Source organism: Geotrypetes seraphini, chromosome 6 (assembly GCF_902459505.1).
Source record: "Geotrypetes seraphini chromosome 6, aGeoSer1.1, whole genome shotgun sequence".
NCBI classification, from domain to species: Eukaryota; Metazoa; Chordata; class Amphibia; order Gymnophiona; family Dermophiidae; genus Geotrypetes; species Geotrypetes seraphini.
In genome coordinates this window covers 135,447,470-135,466,594 of record NC_047089.1, presented here as the reverse complement: position 1 = coordinate 135,466,594, position 19,125 = coordinate 135,447,470, and the positions used below count along the sequence as shown (strand labels likewise).

The 19,125-nt window shown below is 42.1% G+C and overlaps 1 protein-coding gene across 5 annotated transcripts in view; it reads right to left on the bottom strand.

The window, feature by feature from the left end:
* The window catches only part of DZIP1 (DAZ interacting zinc finger protein 1), a 585,021-nt gene that overhangs the window by 6,378 nt on the left and 559,518 nt on the right, over positions 1-19,125 (bottom strand). For all 5 annotated transcript variants that reach the window (XM_033947541.1, XM_033947540.1, XM_033947539.1 and 2 more), the window contains 4 exons: positions 11,605-11,752; positions 11,445-11,498; positions 10,085-10,317; positions 3,972-4,099 (listed from right to left, as the gene is read on the bottom strand). In XM_033947541.1, coding sequence (XP_033803432.1) covers positions 3,972-4,099; positions 10,085-10,317; positions 11,445-11,498; positions 11,605-11,752 — 563 coding nt within the window. The remainder of the gene's footprint in view (positions 1-3,971; positions 4,100-10,084; positions 10,318-11,444; positions 11,499-11,604; positions 11,753-19,125) is intronic.

The following is a 19,125-nucleotide window of genomic DNA, read 5'->3' as shown; positions in this document are numbered from 1 at the left end:
AAATTTTCCTGAGGACCACATCCACACGGTGGTCCTGTATATCCTTCAACACCACTCCCCCATCACTGGGAAGAGAGGTGCGCCACCAAGGAATCCACCTTTGGCTGTCTCAGAAGCTGCTGGCACTCCTGTGTCATAGGATATAAACGGGACATAGCCCTAGCATTTCTCAAAGGCCCTTTGGAAGGTCATACTGCTCAGAGACCATACAACTCATATCCAGATGCAAAGTCAGGGAGAAAAAGAAGTTGAAGTAGCTGGCTGAGAGGCCAAGTTCAATTCCAGCAAAGATTCAGTAATCAGATCAGGCAAAGCCGCAAATTTAAATAAGCGCAGCACAGTCGGATCATCGCCAGGATCTGGAGCCCCTAAGTACTCAAGTTCGGATCCCCCAATCCAGGAAGGGCTGCACTATCAAACAAAGCATCAGAGAGGTCAGGATCAGATGCCAGATCCCCTAGAACAGGAATCGAAAGAGGAACATGAGGAGAGGGTGGAGGAGGGGAGCTCCTCGAAGGCACCCCGTTGCCCCCAGAACGTCTAGCAGCAGAACCTCTGGTCTTAGGCGGTGGAGGGTGTGCCACCTGGTTGCCCAAAAAAACAGCCGAGTCAAACCCCAAAAGCAATGGTGGTTGCCCCACTGGGCTAGCTGAATGTGAAATCACCTCCACCTCCCCCCCACCACACAGTGCAAGGATGCTTAAAAAGCACTAAATTTGCACAAACTTTGAATGAGTTCACAAGAGGAGACCCTAAAGACTCCAACCCAACAGGATTCCTGACAAAAAAACTGAGTTTTGAAGAAGAGAGAAGATGAGAAAAATTTACTAAAAATCCAAGATGGCCACCGGCACCAAATTCACACCAAAAACACGCTAAAATAAACACTTCCTGAAAATAGAAAATAGCGATTTTAGGATTTTTCAGGGTGGGGGAACACCATATGAAAACACAGAAAACCCCTGAAAATTAACTTTTCAAAATTGCTGTGAGAGCCTGTCAGCTTTGCTGTACTCACTGTTACCAGAGACACAGGGCTGCACCAGCTTCCAACTCTGAGTCAGTAGCCGACTAGAATTCACTGCCACACTGCTGGGAAAGCCTTCGGGCTGCCAGTCAGACTCCACTGTATGACAATGCCTTCACCCCTGCAGACCACCAGATGTGCACCAGGATGGACAGAGGTGCGAAAATGCAGTTGAAATGCTGCAGGACACAGCTGAGCCCCCTAAGCACGCCTAACAGTCTGCACTAGACCCCTGCTTAGCGGACGGTGAGACAATTTCAGGGATGGCCCTGAGCTCCAAGGATTACTATGCAGATTGGCCAACAGGTATTCCAAAAGGGATTGGCCTGTCAGCTACAGACTGAAGTCTGTGAATTCATAAGCAGGCAGAGCCTCCAAATTGCTGTAGACACGAAAATACCTGCAAATGGGACAAAACTATGTTGAAGTAAAATAATAAAAATGAGGAGAGCAGAACACATGCAGCTGCAGCCATGCTTGTAGAAGACTGCTAGAGGGCACTAAGCTAATCTGTGAAGTACACTGGAGGCAGAGTGAAAAATCTGGAGTGGATTCCTTCTGCAGTCCATGCGAGTATGAGGAAATAACCCTGTTGTCTAGAATATCTCACCTATTGCACTGGAACAAGTTTTAAGTAAACATAAACCACACTGATTGAATAGATATTTGTACATAATTATATACAAATATATACATCAATTTTGGAAGGACTGCAAGTATGATGCTATTGTATATGATTACCTGTGCTGTTTGATCTTGCCCCTGTTATTAATTTTTGCTCTACTGTGCATTAGAGTTGCTGTCCAGCAGTAAACTCTGCTGGCAATGATATAGTGAAAATCACAAGAACTATACTGTATATAAATCAGAAACTCAAACAATAGAAACAGTATCACCTCTTAACTTCATCCTATGACCTCTCATTCCAGAGCTTCCTTTCAAATGAAAAAGACTTGCCTCATGCGCATTTATGGCACATAGGTACTTACTTAAGGGAGATTATAAAATACTTATGCTGATATTTTGAGATGCAAGAGTGAAGTTTGTTTGGAAAAAACGCTGAGAAGCGTGGTGGTGTCAGCATTGATCTTCAGGGAATGTTTGAAGAAGTCAACAGACAGCTAAGTTTTGCTTTTTTTATTTTTGTAGTGTGCACACTAGTGGGATGTTCTCTTTCGAGATATGAAGGGTATGTTATAAGTGGAGTTTTTTAAGCCTTTGATAGTATTAAGACAGCTTGTCACAATGTTAGTGAAATGTGCTGCATGGAGTTTTTGAGGCTTTTTCTCCACTGTTGTTGAAAATATCACATAACTTTAGCATTCATTCTCAATCATCTGCTACTGACAGCTTCACCCATCAACCAATAATCACACTACTTAATTTATCGGAATAAATATTTGACCGCAGTTTTATTAACTACCGCAATATTATCTCCACTAACAATACAATCTGTGTCCAAAACCAATAAATCCCCAATGCATATTTCACACACCCTAGAGAATTATTCGGTGTCGAAACTAGCTCCCATTAAGTCTTTAAACTCTAGAACATCCTCCACATATGACCAATGGTAACGACAGGCCATGCTTCCTCTCACAGCGGTTTCATCTACGAGTGCTACATTTATTATTTATTAACTGCTGATCTCCGAGCTCCAACATATTCTGCCTAATCCAAGACCAAAACCAACTCCCCCCAATGCATATTTCACACCCCCCCTGAGGGCAATTCGGTTTCGAAACTAGCTCCTGTTAAGTCTTTAAACTCTATAAAATCCTCCACACATAATCCGCGGTAACGACAAGCCATGCAGCTCCTTGCAGTGGTGTTGCCTGTTGCCTATGAGCATTACATTTATGTAGTGATTAAATGTTGATCTCCCAGCTTCAACTGGGCCAACACCCTATTTTCCAACCCCAAAAGCTGCAGCCGCCTCCCCCAACCTAAAAACTCAACCAAACCCTCCCAAAATCCACACCAAACCTGTAAAACAACCCCCATTACTGACACAAAACAGACATCACCACACATGGGAGGGAGGGATAATTTTTCCCTGAAGAGACTACCTTACTCTTCCCTTTTCCTCACAGAACTCCCTCCAGCCCGCCATAATCATGTAACCAATCCCACCACTGCTCTATCCCCATCTACTCAAAACCTCCCCATTCCTTTCTTTCTCACAAGCTGTCTATTAACCCTTTCATGCTTCCTTCTTCCTTTCTACACTTATCAATCTTTATTCAACAGACCCTTGACATCACCTAATAAATTCTCCTTATACCATTTGCCCCCCTTTTATCCATTCACCCTTATTGCATAATTATTGCTGACAGATGACCTCAGCTCAACTAATGTTATATTACACCAAATGACTCTGGTGGTGTTCTTACTCCTCAGTGTTCTCCCACTTTTGGCATAGTAACTTTCAGAATAATTTTGTAATAGACTTAAACATCTCTATCATATCTCCCCCCTCTCCTATCTTTCCTCCAAAGTACATGTATTGAGATCTTTAAGTTTGTCCCCCATCAACCATTTTAGTAGCAAAGTTCAGATCATTTCTGAAAGGCACCTCAACCCCAAGAAACTCCGTCAGAGGAAGAATATGTGCAAGTATTCCATACATTTCCATTAGTGCTGAGGAGAAGGTTACCTCTACTTGAATCAGTGACAACTAACTCAGGAGAACTATCTGTTCCGATTACTCCAGGACCTGAACTGTATACTGTGACCATCCACCAAGACAGAGAAATACTGAGCGTTTTAAACCTGCACAGTGCCTTAAAGGGCAAATCACACAGAACTGCTTTGTTTCTCTGTCTTCATTTACTGGTTGAGAGGCATAACCCATAGGTTTTGGAATGGTCTGGTAAGCAGGCTGCTAAAGAAAAATTGTTTCTTAAAAAATTCGTATCTTGAAACAACAACAATAAAAAGTCACCTTAAGTTCCTTAACTTCATCCTTTTTAAATACTTGTGTGACATCAACTCCACCTACTGGTTTCTTTTCATTTCCATGGGAAGAAATCTTCTTTTCAATTTGTTCCTGTAATTCTTTAATAATTGTACCTACAGAAAAAAATATAAGAATTGCAACGTATTGTATATTTACTCATTATACACAAAAAAATAACAAAATTTTATAGTCTGAACAATCCTCCCACACTCCAATTCTCTAGATAGAGAAAGAATGTTTATATGTATGTTTACTTTCAGCAGGCATAAGTGTGGGCATCTAAATATGGCTTGGATGTGCACAAATTATAGCATTAAATTACACTTGTAACTGGGAACTCTGCCCATGTGTATGTTAGGTGCTCATGTGCATTTAGGTGCCCAGGAGGTAATTTCTAGGTAAGTTTACACGTGAACATATATGCAAGTGCCTTGATTACAGAATTGCCCTTTGAATGCCTTTTAGTCAGTAGTGAATTTTAGCCAAATGTGGTGGAGAACTGCATGGCTGCATAACAGTCTACCGTTATATAACTTTCAGATAACCTAATAAAATTCCTATCCAAATTTCTTACAACGTATTGCAACATAAGAGGTGAAAATGAAACAAAGCATGTTTAGAAGCTTCAACAAGTTAACCTGGATTTTACACTTATTTCAAGGAAAAGGAGGATTATTTGCAACAGTGTCTCAAGGACCACAAATGGATAAACAACATACGCAAACATATCCGATGAAGACAATTGTAACTTGTCTAGGTTATAGGCAGGATACAAATTTTTAAAATAAATAAATGGCAGATAGCCTGAAAATCAGTTACTTCCACCATACTATCTGTATTCAGATTTCAAATCAAATGAAATCCATTCTAGTTTGCTAAATTAGGGGTCCTTTTATTAAGGTGCTTTAACCGATTTAGTGCATGCTAAAGATTAGTACATGCTAAATGCTAAGACATCCATTACAGTGGTGCCTCACACAACAAACTTAATTCGTTCCAGGAGCAAGTTTGTTATGCGAAAAGTTCGTTATGTGAAACGCGTTAAGCGCAGTGACTAATGACTGCCTGCAGTGCCTGCGCGGAAGGATTCAATACATCGGCAGCGATCGTGGAAGCTCGGGCGACTTCGTTGTGTGAAACAAAGTTCGTTGTATGAATCATGACATGAAGTTCGTTGTGTGCAGCGTTCGCTGTGCGAGGCGTTCTTTATGCGAGGCACCACTGTATATTCCTATGGGCAGACAGCTATTGACATGGATATCTTTAAACCTGTTCTCACCATAGGGTTGTGCTAAGTAATAAACAATCTTTCTAACCAAAACAATTTTGGTACTTATGGTACCAAAACAATTTTGGTACTTATGTCTCTGACTTAGTTATGAGGGGTGTTCAATTATTTATTTACCTCAGTAGGAAAGAAAACAGTTTTCAATTTTTGTTTTATTTTTCAATATAGTCCCTGATAGCTCCATACACTCCATCCACTTTTCCTGCAATGATTTTAACCCCATTAAAAATAATACTTCTGTTTGACCTTCAAACCAGGATGTTACATCTTCCTTGACATCTTCATCACTTGAAAACCATTGTCCACAGAGAGATTTCTTCAAAACTTGGAAAAGGAAATAATCTGAGGAGCCAGGTCAGGACTACTGCTGCCTGATTCACGATTCAAATCGATTCACCGATGGATTCAATTTTAAGAAAAATTGCCCTCCCGATTCAATGGCCAATCCTTTCCCCGTGACTTCCTAAAGCAGGAGCGGCAGCGCTGCCTCTTGCTGGCTGTCCGCTGCTGCTTCTGCTTGAGGGGGGAGGGTCAGTCGGAAAGGCCTGAATGTTTCCCTAGCTTCCTCGCTCTTATCGGCTTAAGCTAATATGGCAGCCTGCAGGATCGCTGGTGTTACAGCGATCCCTGCAGCTGCCAATCGTCCTCAGCGGCACGTTCTTTCTGCTACGGTCCCGCTCCTCGTCTGACATCAGGGTCAGGATCGTGGCAAGGAAACGTGCTGCTGAGGATGACGGCAGCTTCAGGGATCGCTATAGCACTAGCAATCCTGCAGGCTGCCATATTAGCTTAAGGTAAACGCGGGGAAGCTGGGGGGAACAGGCCTTCACGGATGGGGGGCAGGTCTTCACGGTAGGGAAGGGGCAGGCCTTCGTGGTGGGGAGGCAGGCCTGTGCAGAGAGAGGAGGAGGAGGAAGAGTGCCTTCGCAGCAGGAGGCAGGCCTGTGCACAGGGAGGAGGAGGAAGGAGGAAGAGAGGGGAGGGGAGATGCCAGACCTAGGGTGAAGAGAAGAGAGAGACCAAACCAAAAAGAGGGGGAGGAAAGCAGAGGAGAGGTGCTGGACTAATGGATAGAGGGAGAGAGAAATGCAAGACCACAAGGGGAAGGGTACAAGAGGGACAGATACTCCTCCAAAGTAGGTGGGCAGGGTTCAGGATGGCAGGAGAGATAGTAGGAGAAAGCCTGTACCTGGGGAAGGGGATACAGGAGGTAAGGAAGAGAGAAAGAAGCTGGGCATGGAGGGAGCATAGGAACAGGGACACAAGGGGGACACTACTGGAGAGAAGAATAGGGACAGGGACACAGAAGAGAGATGCTGGATGAAAGGGTAGTTGAGAAATGGAGAGATGATGGATCTGTGGATGGTGGGGGTCCCTTGCTGCAGCTGCGGGGGGATGGAGATGAAGAAAAGGAAAGATGCAAGACCTCCGGGGGAGAAAAGGGAAACAGAAGGGGAGGACAGAGATGGAAGATGGATGGTTAGCATGGAGAAAGAAGAAAGGAGAGCCTGATCAGAAGACAACCAGACCAACATGATTTGAAAAATGACCAGACAACAAAAGGTAGGAAAAATAATTTTATTTTCTGTTTTGTGATTACAATATGTCAGATTTGAAATGCATATCCTTCCAGAGCTGGTGTTAGATCGTGAACATGAGCTAGGATTTAACAGAGAGAGGAAAAGTATTTTTTGTTTGTTTACACCACAGGACCAGTGTGGGTAGGAGAGGGCAAAGGGGGTGAAGAGGCTATAAAATAAACCCACCAGGCTGAATCAAATTGAAATTTTTTTCCTGAATCGGACAGCACTAGTCAGGACTGTAGGGTGGATGGTTCAACTTCTAAAACCCACATTCTCGGATGCAGACTACGATAGTCATAATGTGTGCACTGGCACATTATCCTGTAGAAGCAGCAAGCCTACTGTGAGTTTTCCTAATCTTTTCTCCTTGATTGACTCCCACAAAGTGATCATTGTGTTGGCATAACTCTCCCCGGTTATGGTTGTCTTGCATGGCATGAACTCCAAAAGCAAAAGTCCTTCATCATCTCAGAAGACAGTTGCCATGACTCTACCTGCAGATTTTTCTGTCATGAACTTTTAAGGGGTAGGAGATAACTTGTGCTTCCACTGCATTGACTTCATTTTGGACTCAGGATCTCTGTAATAGACCCAAGTCTCATCTCCAGTCACCAAATGAAAAAAATTCACTTGGTCTTCATAAAGCATCTGACAGCACTGAAGCCTTGTGGCCTTCTGACATGGTGTCAGCATTCTTGGAATCCATCTTGCACTTATTTTGGACATGCCCAACTTTTCATGATTTATTTTCCAAACTGTACCTACTGAGATACCCATTCCTTCAGCTATTTGAGAAACCTTAATTCATATGTCTAAAAAAATTAAATCCTCGACTGTCTTGCACATTTCTGTGGAAGTTGCTTCCACAGACTGTCCAGTGTGAGGGTCATCTTCAATGGACTCTCTACCCCATTTAAACTGCTTGCTCCAAAATTTTACTTTGTAGGATGACGGGGCAGACTCACTAAAAACTGCAGACATGCGTTCATGGATCTTCTTTGGCTTGTTCCCTTCTTTTTTGAGAAATTTTATCACTGAATGGTGCTCCAAATCTAGCAGTTTCTTACTTGATTCGTACAAGGTCTCTCCTGACATCCTGTCTCTTGGAATGTTAGACTCGTACTGAGCCACAACTGTCCATGAGTAACCTTGAGACAACATGCACAGACTTGTTCCAACATGCTTGCTAATTTCTTTCATACTCAGATAAATTACTGAACACCCCTCGTATTATCTGTATATACAAATCGCTAGCAAATTGCTATTCGGTACATGAATACTGGCACATTCTACCAATTCTGTATATGGTGCCTAAAGTTGTGTACTTAATTGGCAGCAATAATTGGGAATTAACATCCTTTAATTGACGCTAATTGGAACTAATTAAAAGTTATATACACAATTTGGAAAACATGATTCTATAAAAAGTATGCGCCAGTTGCAGTGTGTGAATTTGAAAAGGGGACATGGTCAAGGGCAGGTCGGAGGTGTTCCTAAAAGTTAGGCACCTTGTTATAGAACACATTCAATTCACATGCAAGTTAGGCACAGTTATTTTGGCCTGGTTATAGCTGGCTTAAATGGATGTGCCTGTTATGTGTCGCATAGTCGCTAAGCACGATTCTATAAAAGGTACATGCACCTTATATAATTGTACTGCCATTCTACTTGGCACTGTTTGCTTTAGGTGCCATATATAGAATATGGCTCATTATTACATTACATTAGTGATTTTTATTTCGCCATTACCTTGCGGTTCAAGGTGGATTACAGAAGAGGATTTCTGGACATGGTCAGAGGTTTGAAATGTTTCATCTGGTGTTAGTCTTCATGGATTTCTTGAATAGCAGGGTTTTCATTTGTTTTCTGAAAGTTTTGTTGTCTGGGGTCGAAATTAGTAGATTGGAGAGTTGTTGGTCTAGTTTTGCTGCCTGTGTGGCTAGAAGGCCATCGTACAGTTTTTTCTGTTTGATGTTTCTGATTGGAGGGTATGTGAATGGTGTCTGGGTTCTCCTGTGTCTGGTTGTGGTAGTTTGGATTAAGAGGTTGTTCAAATAGGCTGGGCTGTCACCATTTATGGATGTAAATAATAGACAGCAGAATTTAAATAGTATTATTGCTTGAATTGGGAGCCAGTGTGAGTTGAGGTATGCCTGGGTGATGTGGTTTTCTTAGTGAATAGATTAGTCTCAGGGCTGCGTTTGTACTGTTTGTAGTTGTTTTATCATTGTTGCGGGGCAGGGGAGATAGAGGATGTTGCAGTAGTCAAGGAGACCTAGGACTAGGGACTGGACCATGAGCTGGAATTGTTTTCTGTTGAAGAATTTACGAACTTGTCTTAGGTTTCTCATAATCGCAAATAATTTCTGTATTGTTTTGTTGATTTGTGGTTGCATGGTACACTATCTGTCTATTGTCATTCCCAGAAGTTTGAGAGTGGGTTGAATGGGGTATGCGATTGAGTTCATTACTAGGTTTGTTATGGTTGGAGTTTTATTTTTTTCAAGAAGTATGGATTTTGTTTTTTCTGGGTTCAGCTTTAGTTTGTGGTCTTTCATCCATGTTGCCATTGTTGCTAGAGTTCTGTGTAGTGTGTCTGTCATGGTGGGCGTTGGCTGATAAAAAAGGAAGGAGAATGGTGATGTCGTCTGCATAGCTATAGGAGGTTAAGCCTATTTTGTCTAGGCAGGTGCCGAGGGATGCAATATAGAGATTAAATAGTGTTGGGGATAATGGCAATCCTTTGGGTACTCCACAGGGGTTGGACTATGGTTCTGATTTTTCTTTGTTTGCCTTTACTCTGTAGATCCTGGATTGTAGGAATCCTTGAAACCATGTGTGTACTTTGCCTGTGATTCCTATTGTATCTAGAATTTGTAGCAGATGTTATGGTCTACCAGGTCAAATGCTGCGGTGAGAACTAATTGTATAATCAGCATTTTTTTTTGCCTGTGCTGAGTGTTGTCTAGTTATGTCCAGAATGGAGCCTAGTAGTGTCTGAAGTTGGTTCTGAATCCAGACTGTGTAGTGTGAAGCAAGTTGCGGTTTTCTAGGTAGTTGGTGAGGAGTTTAGCTACGAGGCCTTCCATTAGCTTGACATATAGTAGAATTGAGGCTATAGGTCTGTAGTTGGATAGTTGATCTGTTGCTCCTTTTTATTAAAAAAAAAAAAAAAAGCTATTACTTTAAAGTTTACAAAATTTTTCATTAATAATGGTAATACAGACCTCTTATAGGCTTGGCAGGAGCTTCCTTCTGAAGATTTTGTTGGTTAAATTTATTCAAATCATGCCCCTCAGTTTCACTTTCATCACTGAGCTCTGAATCACTCTGGGCAGACATCATCCTTGGGCCACTTTTGTTGCCAGTAGATGATTTTAGGTGCAATTGTTTTGGTATTTGATTTGAATGGAAAGAAATGTCTTCTTCTAATTCATCTTCTGAACTGAACGGTGGTGTTCTGGAAAGAAAACTACATGTATCAGTTTACAGTAGTTACATTTCAATTAGTAGCAATCGAGATACGGACTTAATAACATAAGAATAGCCATACTGGGTCAGACCAATGGTCCACAGCTTTGGGGAATCCTGCCAGTGCAGCTGATCGGGGGGGAGGGGAGGAGATACTCCTGCTGCGATCAGTGGTTGCGACAGGGGACTACACAGAATCGGCAGGAGGGATGCTCACTCCCTCCTGCCGGAACCCGCAAAACCCCCCTCTAAAGTCCCATAGCAGGAGGGATGTCCACTCCCTCCTGCCAAAATCCATGAACCCCCCCACCTCGATAGGTAGATGCCCACTCCCTCCTGCCTGCAGGCCCCACAGAATGCATGACCTGCCCTAACCACAAACACTCCTGAACTCCCACCCTGATACTACCCCAAGCTCCATCCCTTCTGAACCCATGACTCCCCCAAATGCTGATACTCCCAATACCCCACCCCACCCCAAGCCCCAACCTTTTGCTGTAAGGCTGGCCAGAAGGATGCCTATACCCTCCAGCCAGCAGACCCGCCTCTTCAAGATGGTGGGCCTTCCCCTTCCCAGTGCATCCAGGATGCACCAGGAAGGGGCCTAAGGCCCTGATTGGCCCAGGCGCTTAAGGCATCTCTCACAGGATGCACTGGGAGTAGCCTAAGACTCCGATTGGCAAGATACTTAAGGCCATGTATTGGCGTTTGGGGGGGGTTGGGGTTCAGGAGGTATCAGGGTGGGGATTCGGGGGTCTTGGTAGTTGGAGCAGGTAATGGGTTCAGGGGACCTGCAGGCAGGAGGAAGTAAGCATTTTTGGCCCCAAAATCTTGGTTTATATTCGAGTATTTACGATAAGTCCAATTAAAACCAATTATGAGGAGTTAAGTGCCAATTATCAGCACCAATTAAGCCTATCAATCAATTAAGTTAGGTGCCTTCATCTGCTGGGTGCATCAACGTAGGCACCTAACCTTAGGTGGACTATATAGAATTTGCCAGGAAATGCATCAAGAAAAATATATTTTAATTTTATGGGGGGGGGTCAATTTATTTCCATGAACCAAACAAAGCAACTACATTACTAGCTAAAATATGTAAAAAGTAACTCTTACCCAATGACTGAAGCTCTTTTGGAAATATTGCTATGATGTTTTTTCTTGGCTCTACTACAGAAAAAAAGACAAAAAATGAGTTCTCAGTTAATTACACATACAATAAATATATAAGATATATACTAATGTGTTTGCATACATTTTCTAAAATATGCCTTACTTAGATGAAGATGTCCTTTCATTTGTAGCTTTTCTTTGTTCAGTTGAGAAAGCATCTTCTGAAAATTGCTTCATTTTGGATCTAGATTTCACAGCCTTTGGAAGAGAAACTGAAGATAAACTTTCCAATGGAACCTTTTTCTGTCTATCTAAAAAAATAAATTATTTATTTGGATATAAAAAGCAAATCTGTCATAATCATCAAAGATCAATTTATTTAGTATTTATTTATCAAATCAAATTATCAGTTATATACTGCATTATGAAACTGTGATGATATGAATGCTTCACATAATCAGGAAGAGATATGAAGAAAGTGGCCAGCCAGACATACAGAGAGCATATTAAGGGCAACTTCAAAAGTAATATCATTTTAAGAAAGTTCAAAAATGGTAAACATACATAGTTCATACGTAGTAACATACACAGTAAATGACAGCAGATAAAGACCCAAATGGTTCATCCAGGAATTGAAGATTTCTATTGTAAGATTAGGTTCTTAACTCGGTAATCTTTCTGTTAGAAGACATAGGATTCTGTACTGAAGCTGTTGTCCTCCTATAGTCGCAAACTTTGCAGAAGGGTGTCACTCAGATCTCTCAACTCCTCCCCTTCCCTAGTGGAGAACAGCTCCCTCCTTCAGTTAGTACCCCCAAAAAATTGAATTTCACTTAAACAGAAGAAAAGAGAAGAAGGGGCACAGGGAAATTCCCCATGACAAACTACATTTCTATTCTGCTCTGTAAATCATGATAAAGAAACAAAGATTAACAATAATTAACATGAACTTGAATATAGGGGTAACCAGGAACCAACTTGCTATGTGCAACGAGCACTATCCTATAAGACTCTAAAAGATAAAAAGGATAGCTGTAATATATTTATATTTTTTATACTTATCCAATTGATAGGAAAAGAAGACCTGTGATGGACACCAGCAATGTCCAAGGCAGCAACAGGCAAATCAGAAGTCTGCATAAGGCAGGCCGTACAGAATCCTATGTCTTCTAACAGAATAAAGATTACTGAGGTAAGAACCTAATCTTCCCATTCTGTTGCAAATACATAGGATTCTGAACTGAAGCTGACGTATCAAAGTGGTGCCGGACATCTAGGGAGGGAGGGACAGATAAGCCTGCCCACAGCACTGATGACCCAAAAGCAGCATCCTCTCGGACTGCCACATCCACTCTGTAGAACCTTGAAAAGGTATGGAGAGTAGACCAAGAAGCTACTTCACAGATTTTATAGGGGGAAACACTCCGTATCTCCACCCAAGAAGCAGCAATACTTCTAGTCAAATGTGCTGAAATAGAGATAAGTAGCAGTTTTCCACAGGCAATATATGAAGAAAAAATTGCCATATAAATCCATCCGGCAATCGACGCCTTAGAGCAGTGTCTCTCAAACTGTGTGCCATGGCACAGTAGTTTGCCCCAAAGAGATTCTGGGTGTGCCACGAGATATTCCAGAATTTTACTTTATTTTTAAAAATTCCCTTTAAAAGTTCACACTAGAATAGATGACATGTACGTCATGTACGCAAGAGTCTGGTCAAAGTTATGACAAGCATCATTCTCTGATATGATTGGTCCTTGAAAATTAACAGCAAGTAATTTTAGTTTTGTTTCACATTACATTACATTAGTGATTTCTATTCCGCTATTACCTTGCAGATCAAGGCGGAATACATATGAGTTGTCAGGACATTTAGGAGTTGTCTGGACATTTTCGTAGGTGCTAAAGGGTGAAGTGGATTGCAAATGGGGCTTGAGATGGATCTTACTGTGTTAGTTTGTCATTATGGAGTTTTTGAATAGCAGGGTTTTTATTTCTTTTCTGAAGGTTTTGTAGTCTGCGGTTGAGATCAATAAGTTGGAGAGTTGGTGGTCTAATTTTGCTGCTTGGGTTGCTAGGAGGGAATTGTACATTTTTTTTCGTTTGACATTTTTGATTGGAGGGTGCGTGAATGGTGTGTGGGTTCTCCTATGTCTGGTTGTGGTGGTTTGAATTAGTCGGTTGTTCCAGTAGGCTGGGCTGTCTCCATTTATGTCTTTGAATAGTAGGCAGTAGAATTTTAAATGTATTCTTTGCTTGTATTGGAAGCCAGTGTGAGTCGAGGTATGCTGCTGTGATGTGGTCGTATTTCCTCAGTGAATAAATAAGTCTTAGAGCTGTGTTTTATACTGTTTGTAGTTATTTTATCATGGTTGCGGGGCAGGGAAGATAGAGGAATTTTGCAGTAGTCTAGTAGACTAAGGACTAGGGACTGGACTACTAGCTGGATTGTTTTCTGTCGAAGAATTTTCGAACTTGTCTTAGATTTCTCATGACTGCGAAGGGTTTTTGTATTGTTTTGTTGATTTGTGGTTTCATGGTACAGCCTCTGCCTATCAGCATTCCCAGAAGTTTTAGAGTGGGTTGAATGTGGTATGTGAAAGAGTTTATTACTAAGTTTGTTATGGTTGGGGTTTTGCTATTTTTGAGGAGGATAAATTTTGTTTTGTCAGGATTTAGTTTTAGTTTGTGCTCTTTCATCCATGTTGCTACTGTTTCTAGTGTTCTGTGCAGCGTGTCTATCATGGAGGGCGCTGGTTGGTCAAAAGGAAGGAGGATGGTGATGTCTGCATAGCTGTAGGAGGTCAGGCCTAGTTTGTCTAGGCAGGTTGTGAGGGAAGCAATGTATAGGTTGAATAGTGTGGGGGATAAAGGTGATCCTTGGGGCATGCCACAGGGATTGGACCATGGTTCTGATTTTTCATTGTTTGTATTTACTCTGTAAGTTCTAGATTGTAGGAATCCTTTAAACCATGTTAGTACCTGGCCTGTGATTCCTATTGAGTCTAATATTTGTAGTAAGATGTCATGGTCTACTAGATCAAAAGCTGCAGTGAGATCTAGTTGAATAATTAGCTTTTTTTTTTTTTGCCTGTGCTGAGGTGTCTAGCAGTATCCATGATGGATCCTAGTATAGTTTCAGTGCTGTAATTGGTTCTGAAACCAGACTGTGTAGGGTGGAGTAGGTTGTGGTTTTCTAGGTATACAGTTAGGAGTTTAGCTATGAAGCCTTCTATTAGCTTGACGTAAAGTGGTATTGAGGCTATGGGTCTGTAGTTGGAGGGTTGATCAATTGCTCCTTTGCGGTCTTTTAGGATTGGAGTGATGATGATTTTGCTGAGGTCTTACGGGAAAGGTGTCTGTGAGCAAGGTTTGTATCCATTGTGGAAGGAGGGCATGGAATAACGTACTGGCGGTTTTTAACAGGTATGGGGGCAGTGGTTGAGGTCACAGGCTGCATGGCTGTATTTGTTATAGAGTTGTTTAGGTCTGACCAATGTATAATGGAGATGTGGGACCTGGTTCTGTCTGCTGCAACTGATTCTTTTTCTGTGGGGGATATTGTGATTTCTTCTAGGTGGGTAAGATTTCCAGTAAATGTAGCCCTGGTAGTTGCGATTTTATTTTTGAAGAATTCCGCTACAAGGGTGGCTGAGAGAGGGGGAGTATCGTTATTGGTCAGGTAGGGTTTGGTGTCTGTGAGTTCTTTTAGTAATTGGAATAGTTTTTTTGTGGTTTGGGATTCTCTTCCTATTTGGTTTGAGTAGTATGTCTTTCTTTTTTCTTTCAGTTTTTGTTTGTATTGTTGATTTAGTTTTCTCCATGCTGTTTAGTGGGCTCTTGATTACTTTTTCTCCATTTTCTTTCTAGTTGTCTGCATTGTCTTTTGAGTATGAGTAGTTCATTGTCGAACGACTTGTCTGATCGTCTGCAGATTCTGGTTTTTGTTTGTTTTGGGACTAGCTCATCTAGGGTTGTTGTACTTAGACTGCACCATTGGAGTTGTAGTCTTGGATTATTGCGTCTGTTTTGTTCCAGAATTTGGAGGGATCGATTTATTTATATGAGTTGTAGGTTATTCTTTGCGTTTTTGGTTTGCTTTTGCTTTTGGCACAATTGATATTGAAGGATTATGTGTAATGATCTGACCAGAGGGAACGATACAATTTCCATTTGAGGTATGAATCTCTGGTTGAAAGGGTTGTTGGGACATGAAGGCTGCGATGTCAAGTTGGTGACGTTTCTCATGTGTGGGTTGAGGGGTCAAGGATCTTGTATGTTAAGGCTTCGAGGTATGATAGTAAGGTTTCTACTTGTCTGGAGATTTGGTCTTTGAGATGGAGCTTTAGGTCTCCTAGGATTAGGTTGTATGTAGCTGTTAGTGAGTTTTGGTACATGAAGTCTTCAAATTTTGGTTTTGCTGTGTTCCAGTTCCCTGGTGTTATGTAGCAGAGCATGCAGGTTATAGTTCCTTTGAGTGAGGTGCCTGAGAGTTGGCAGGGTAGTAGATCCATGTATGGGGTGGATGTTTTGTCTAATATATTTAGGTCTATGGTGTTTCTGACTATGATGGCAATACCTCCTCCTCTTTTATTTTCTCTGCAGACCACTGTTATCTTGTATGTCTTTGGGCAGACTTCCGTTATCCTGGGATCTGATTCTGAAGCTAGCCAGGTTTCTGTAAGGAAGAGGCAGTCTAGATTTTCATTTTCTATCCAGTCTTTTATGTGTTCTATTTTGGGGCTTATAGCTCTGATGTTTAAGTAGGCACATGTTAGTGTGGTGTAATCTGTTTACGCACTATAAGTTGTTTTTGGGTAGATGAGTAATCTTTGGTGAGGTTGTGTTTTGGTCTTGTAGGGGTTTGTCGGTCTTCTACCCTCTGTTGGTGTGAAGAGGTGGTGAATGCAGGTTTGGTAGTTTATGTGTTTGTCCCCTGTGATATGTTTAGCTGTTAGTATTTGAAATAGTTGGTATTGGGGAGATGTTGTATGCTGCCGCCTTCCAGTTGGTTAGGAGCAGGGTAATCAGTAGGAAAGCTTGTGTATGTTTTTGTAGTATAGTTTCCATTGTGAGAGATGGGTGGTAGGAGTATGTGGTAGAGTGGTTGTAGGAGATTTTCTGGTAGTTGGGGAGTGGCTTTTTTTTTGGGGGGGGGGAGGGAAGATGATTGTGTTGTGGAGGAGTAGACTGGTGGAGTTCTCTCTCACGTCGGTGAGGGGTGGAGTGTTCTCCCACGCCTAAGGGGATCCTCAGTCACACAGGCAGAAGGTATAAGGAAATTGCAGAGCCAAAGGAAAGAGATTTTAAGATTGGAGAGGTTTCCCGCTGAGCCTTCCAACTGGCTTAGCGGTTGTAGCGTCGGTGGGGGGCGGAGAGCTCTCCCACACCCGAGGGGATCCTTAGTTGCACCGGCAGCAGGTAGAGAAAGATGTCAGAGTCAAAGGAAAGTGGGAGATTTTTAAAAAAAAAATTGGAGAGGTTTCTCGCTGAGTCTTCCAATTGGCTCAGTGGCTGTAGTGTCGGTGAAGGTCGGAGTGCTCTCCCACACCCGAGGGGATCCTTAGTTGCACCGGCAGAAGGTAGAGAAAGATGTCAGAGTCAAAGGAAAGTGGGAGATTTTTTAAAAGTTGAAGAGGGTTTCCTGCTGAGCCTTCCAACTGGCTCATTGGTTGTAGCATCGGTGAGGGGCGGAGAGCTCTCCCACACCCGAAGGGATCCTTAGTTGCACCGGCAACAGGTAGAGAAAGATGTCAGAAAGTGGGAGATTTTTTTTTTTTAATTGGAGAGGTTTCTCGCTGAGTCTTTCAACTGGCTCAGTGGCTGTAGCGTCGGTGAAGAGCGAAGTGCTCTCACACGCCCGAGGGGATCCTCAGTCGCACCGGAAGCAGGTAGATAAAGATGGCTGAGTCAAAGTAAAGTGGGAAATTTTTTTTTAAAAAAAATTGGAGATGTTGCCCGTTGAGTCTTCCAACTGGCTCAGCGGCTGTAGCGTCGGTGAAGGTTGGAGTGCTCTCTCACGCCCGAGGGGATCCTTAGTTGCACCGGCAGCAGGTAGAAGAAATTGGCAGAACCAAAGGAAAGTGGGAGATTTTTTTAAGTTGGAGAGGGTTTCCCGTTGAGCCTTCCAACTGGCTCAGCAGCTGTAGTGTCGGTGAGGGGCGGAGTACTCTCCCATGCCCGAAGTGATCCTCTGACTCACCGGCAGCAGGTAGAAAAGAATGATAGAGCCAAAGGAAAGTGGGAGATTTTTAAAATTGGAGAGGTTTCCTGTTGAGCCTTCCAACTGGCTCAGCGGCTGCAGCGGCGGTGAAGGGCAGAGTGTTACCGTTTGGATCTTCTTATCTTTGCAAACATGGAATTTCAGCTCTGACAGAAATTGAAAAAAAAAGAGAATTAATGCAGATGGTGGATGATGAAATGCGTGTCTGCTTGTTGACTATCAAGCTGCATTTTGAGTTAATTTGCATTCAAAAAAGCACATCCATCGCTTTGATTAGCAACTCTCAAATTTAATTTTTTGTTGGTTTTGCAAATTTATAATTTCAATTATAATGTGCCACGAAAAACATTTGCTCCGTTTTAGTGTGCTGCAAAAAATATTTGCTCCATTTAGTGTGCCAGAGCTACAAAAGTTTGAGAGACACTGCCTTAGAGGCTAGACTAGCTCACCTTGATTTCCTCCAGGAAATAGTCCAAAAACATTTTTTTAAACAGCTTCTTATTTTGTACATGCTCCAATGAAGCATCAAGGGATTCTGAGAGCTACATGGAGCTGATGTGGGAATTGAACTCACAATCTCAGGGGTTTGGGGTAGCCACTCTAACCACTACACTGCACCTCCTGTGATAATTTTTCCCTGTCTATCCCGGTGGGCTCACAATCTATCTAATGTACCTGGGGTGATGGGGGGATTAAGTGACTTATCCAGAGTCACAAGGAGCAGCGTAGGTTTGAACCCACATCCTCAGGGTGCTGAGGCTGTAGCTTTAACCACTGCGCCAAATTAGTGCATGCTAAAAACGCACACTATAAAATATTTTAAATTTTTTAAGGGGATATGTCAGACGGCAGAGAGTAGGCATTCTTGCACTGATCAATTAGTGCTGCTACACTACCGCATGCCAACTGGTTAGCACATGAATATTGTGTGAGCCCTTATCACCTACAAATGGGTGCCAATAAGTGCTTACATGGTAGCAATTTTTTTTTTAAATGGCTGTGCACTAACAGCAACATTATTGCGTGGCCATCAACACAAAAAAAATACAAAATAGCTATTTTTATTGCTGCAGTAAAAATGACCTTAGCATGTGGAAAAAACCCATGTAAGGGTGTGCAGAGGACATTTTTTGCCAAAACTTAAATAAGGATCCCTAAATTATTCATGTACTGTAGCTGCTCTATATATTAAAAAAGTAACTAGGTGCTTTAATTCACTTTCTATTTAGAAGTTATACCTTAATTTGCTAGGGAATATCTTAGCTAATACTTAAACACTGCTATTTAAAGACAGTGAATTCTCATCAATTTTATCACAAAGGGGACAACTTTATAACTTGTCTCCAAAATGCAGGTATCACAGTGGGGCACAGTCAGTGCCAAATTTACAACAGCACTTTGAAACACCTAAGCCATTATAGAATACTGATGTGAAGTCATATTGCATGCATCTCACTTATG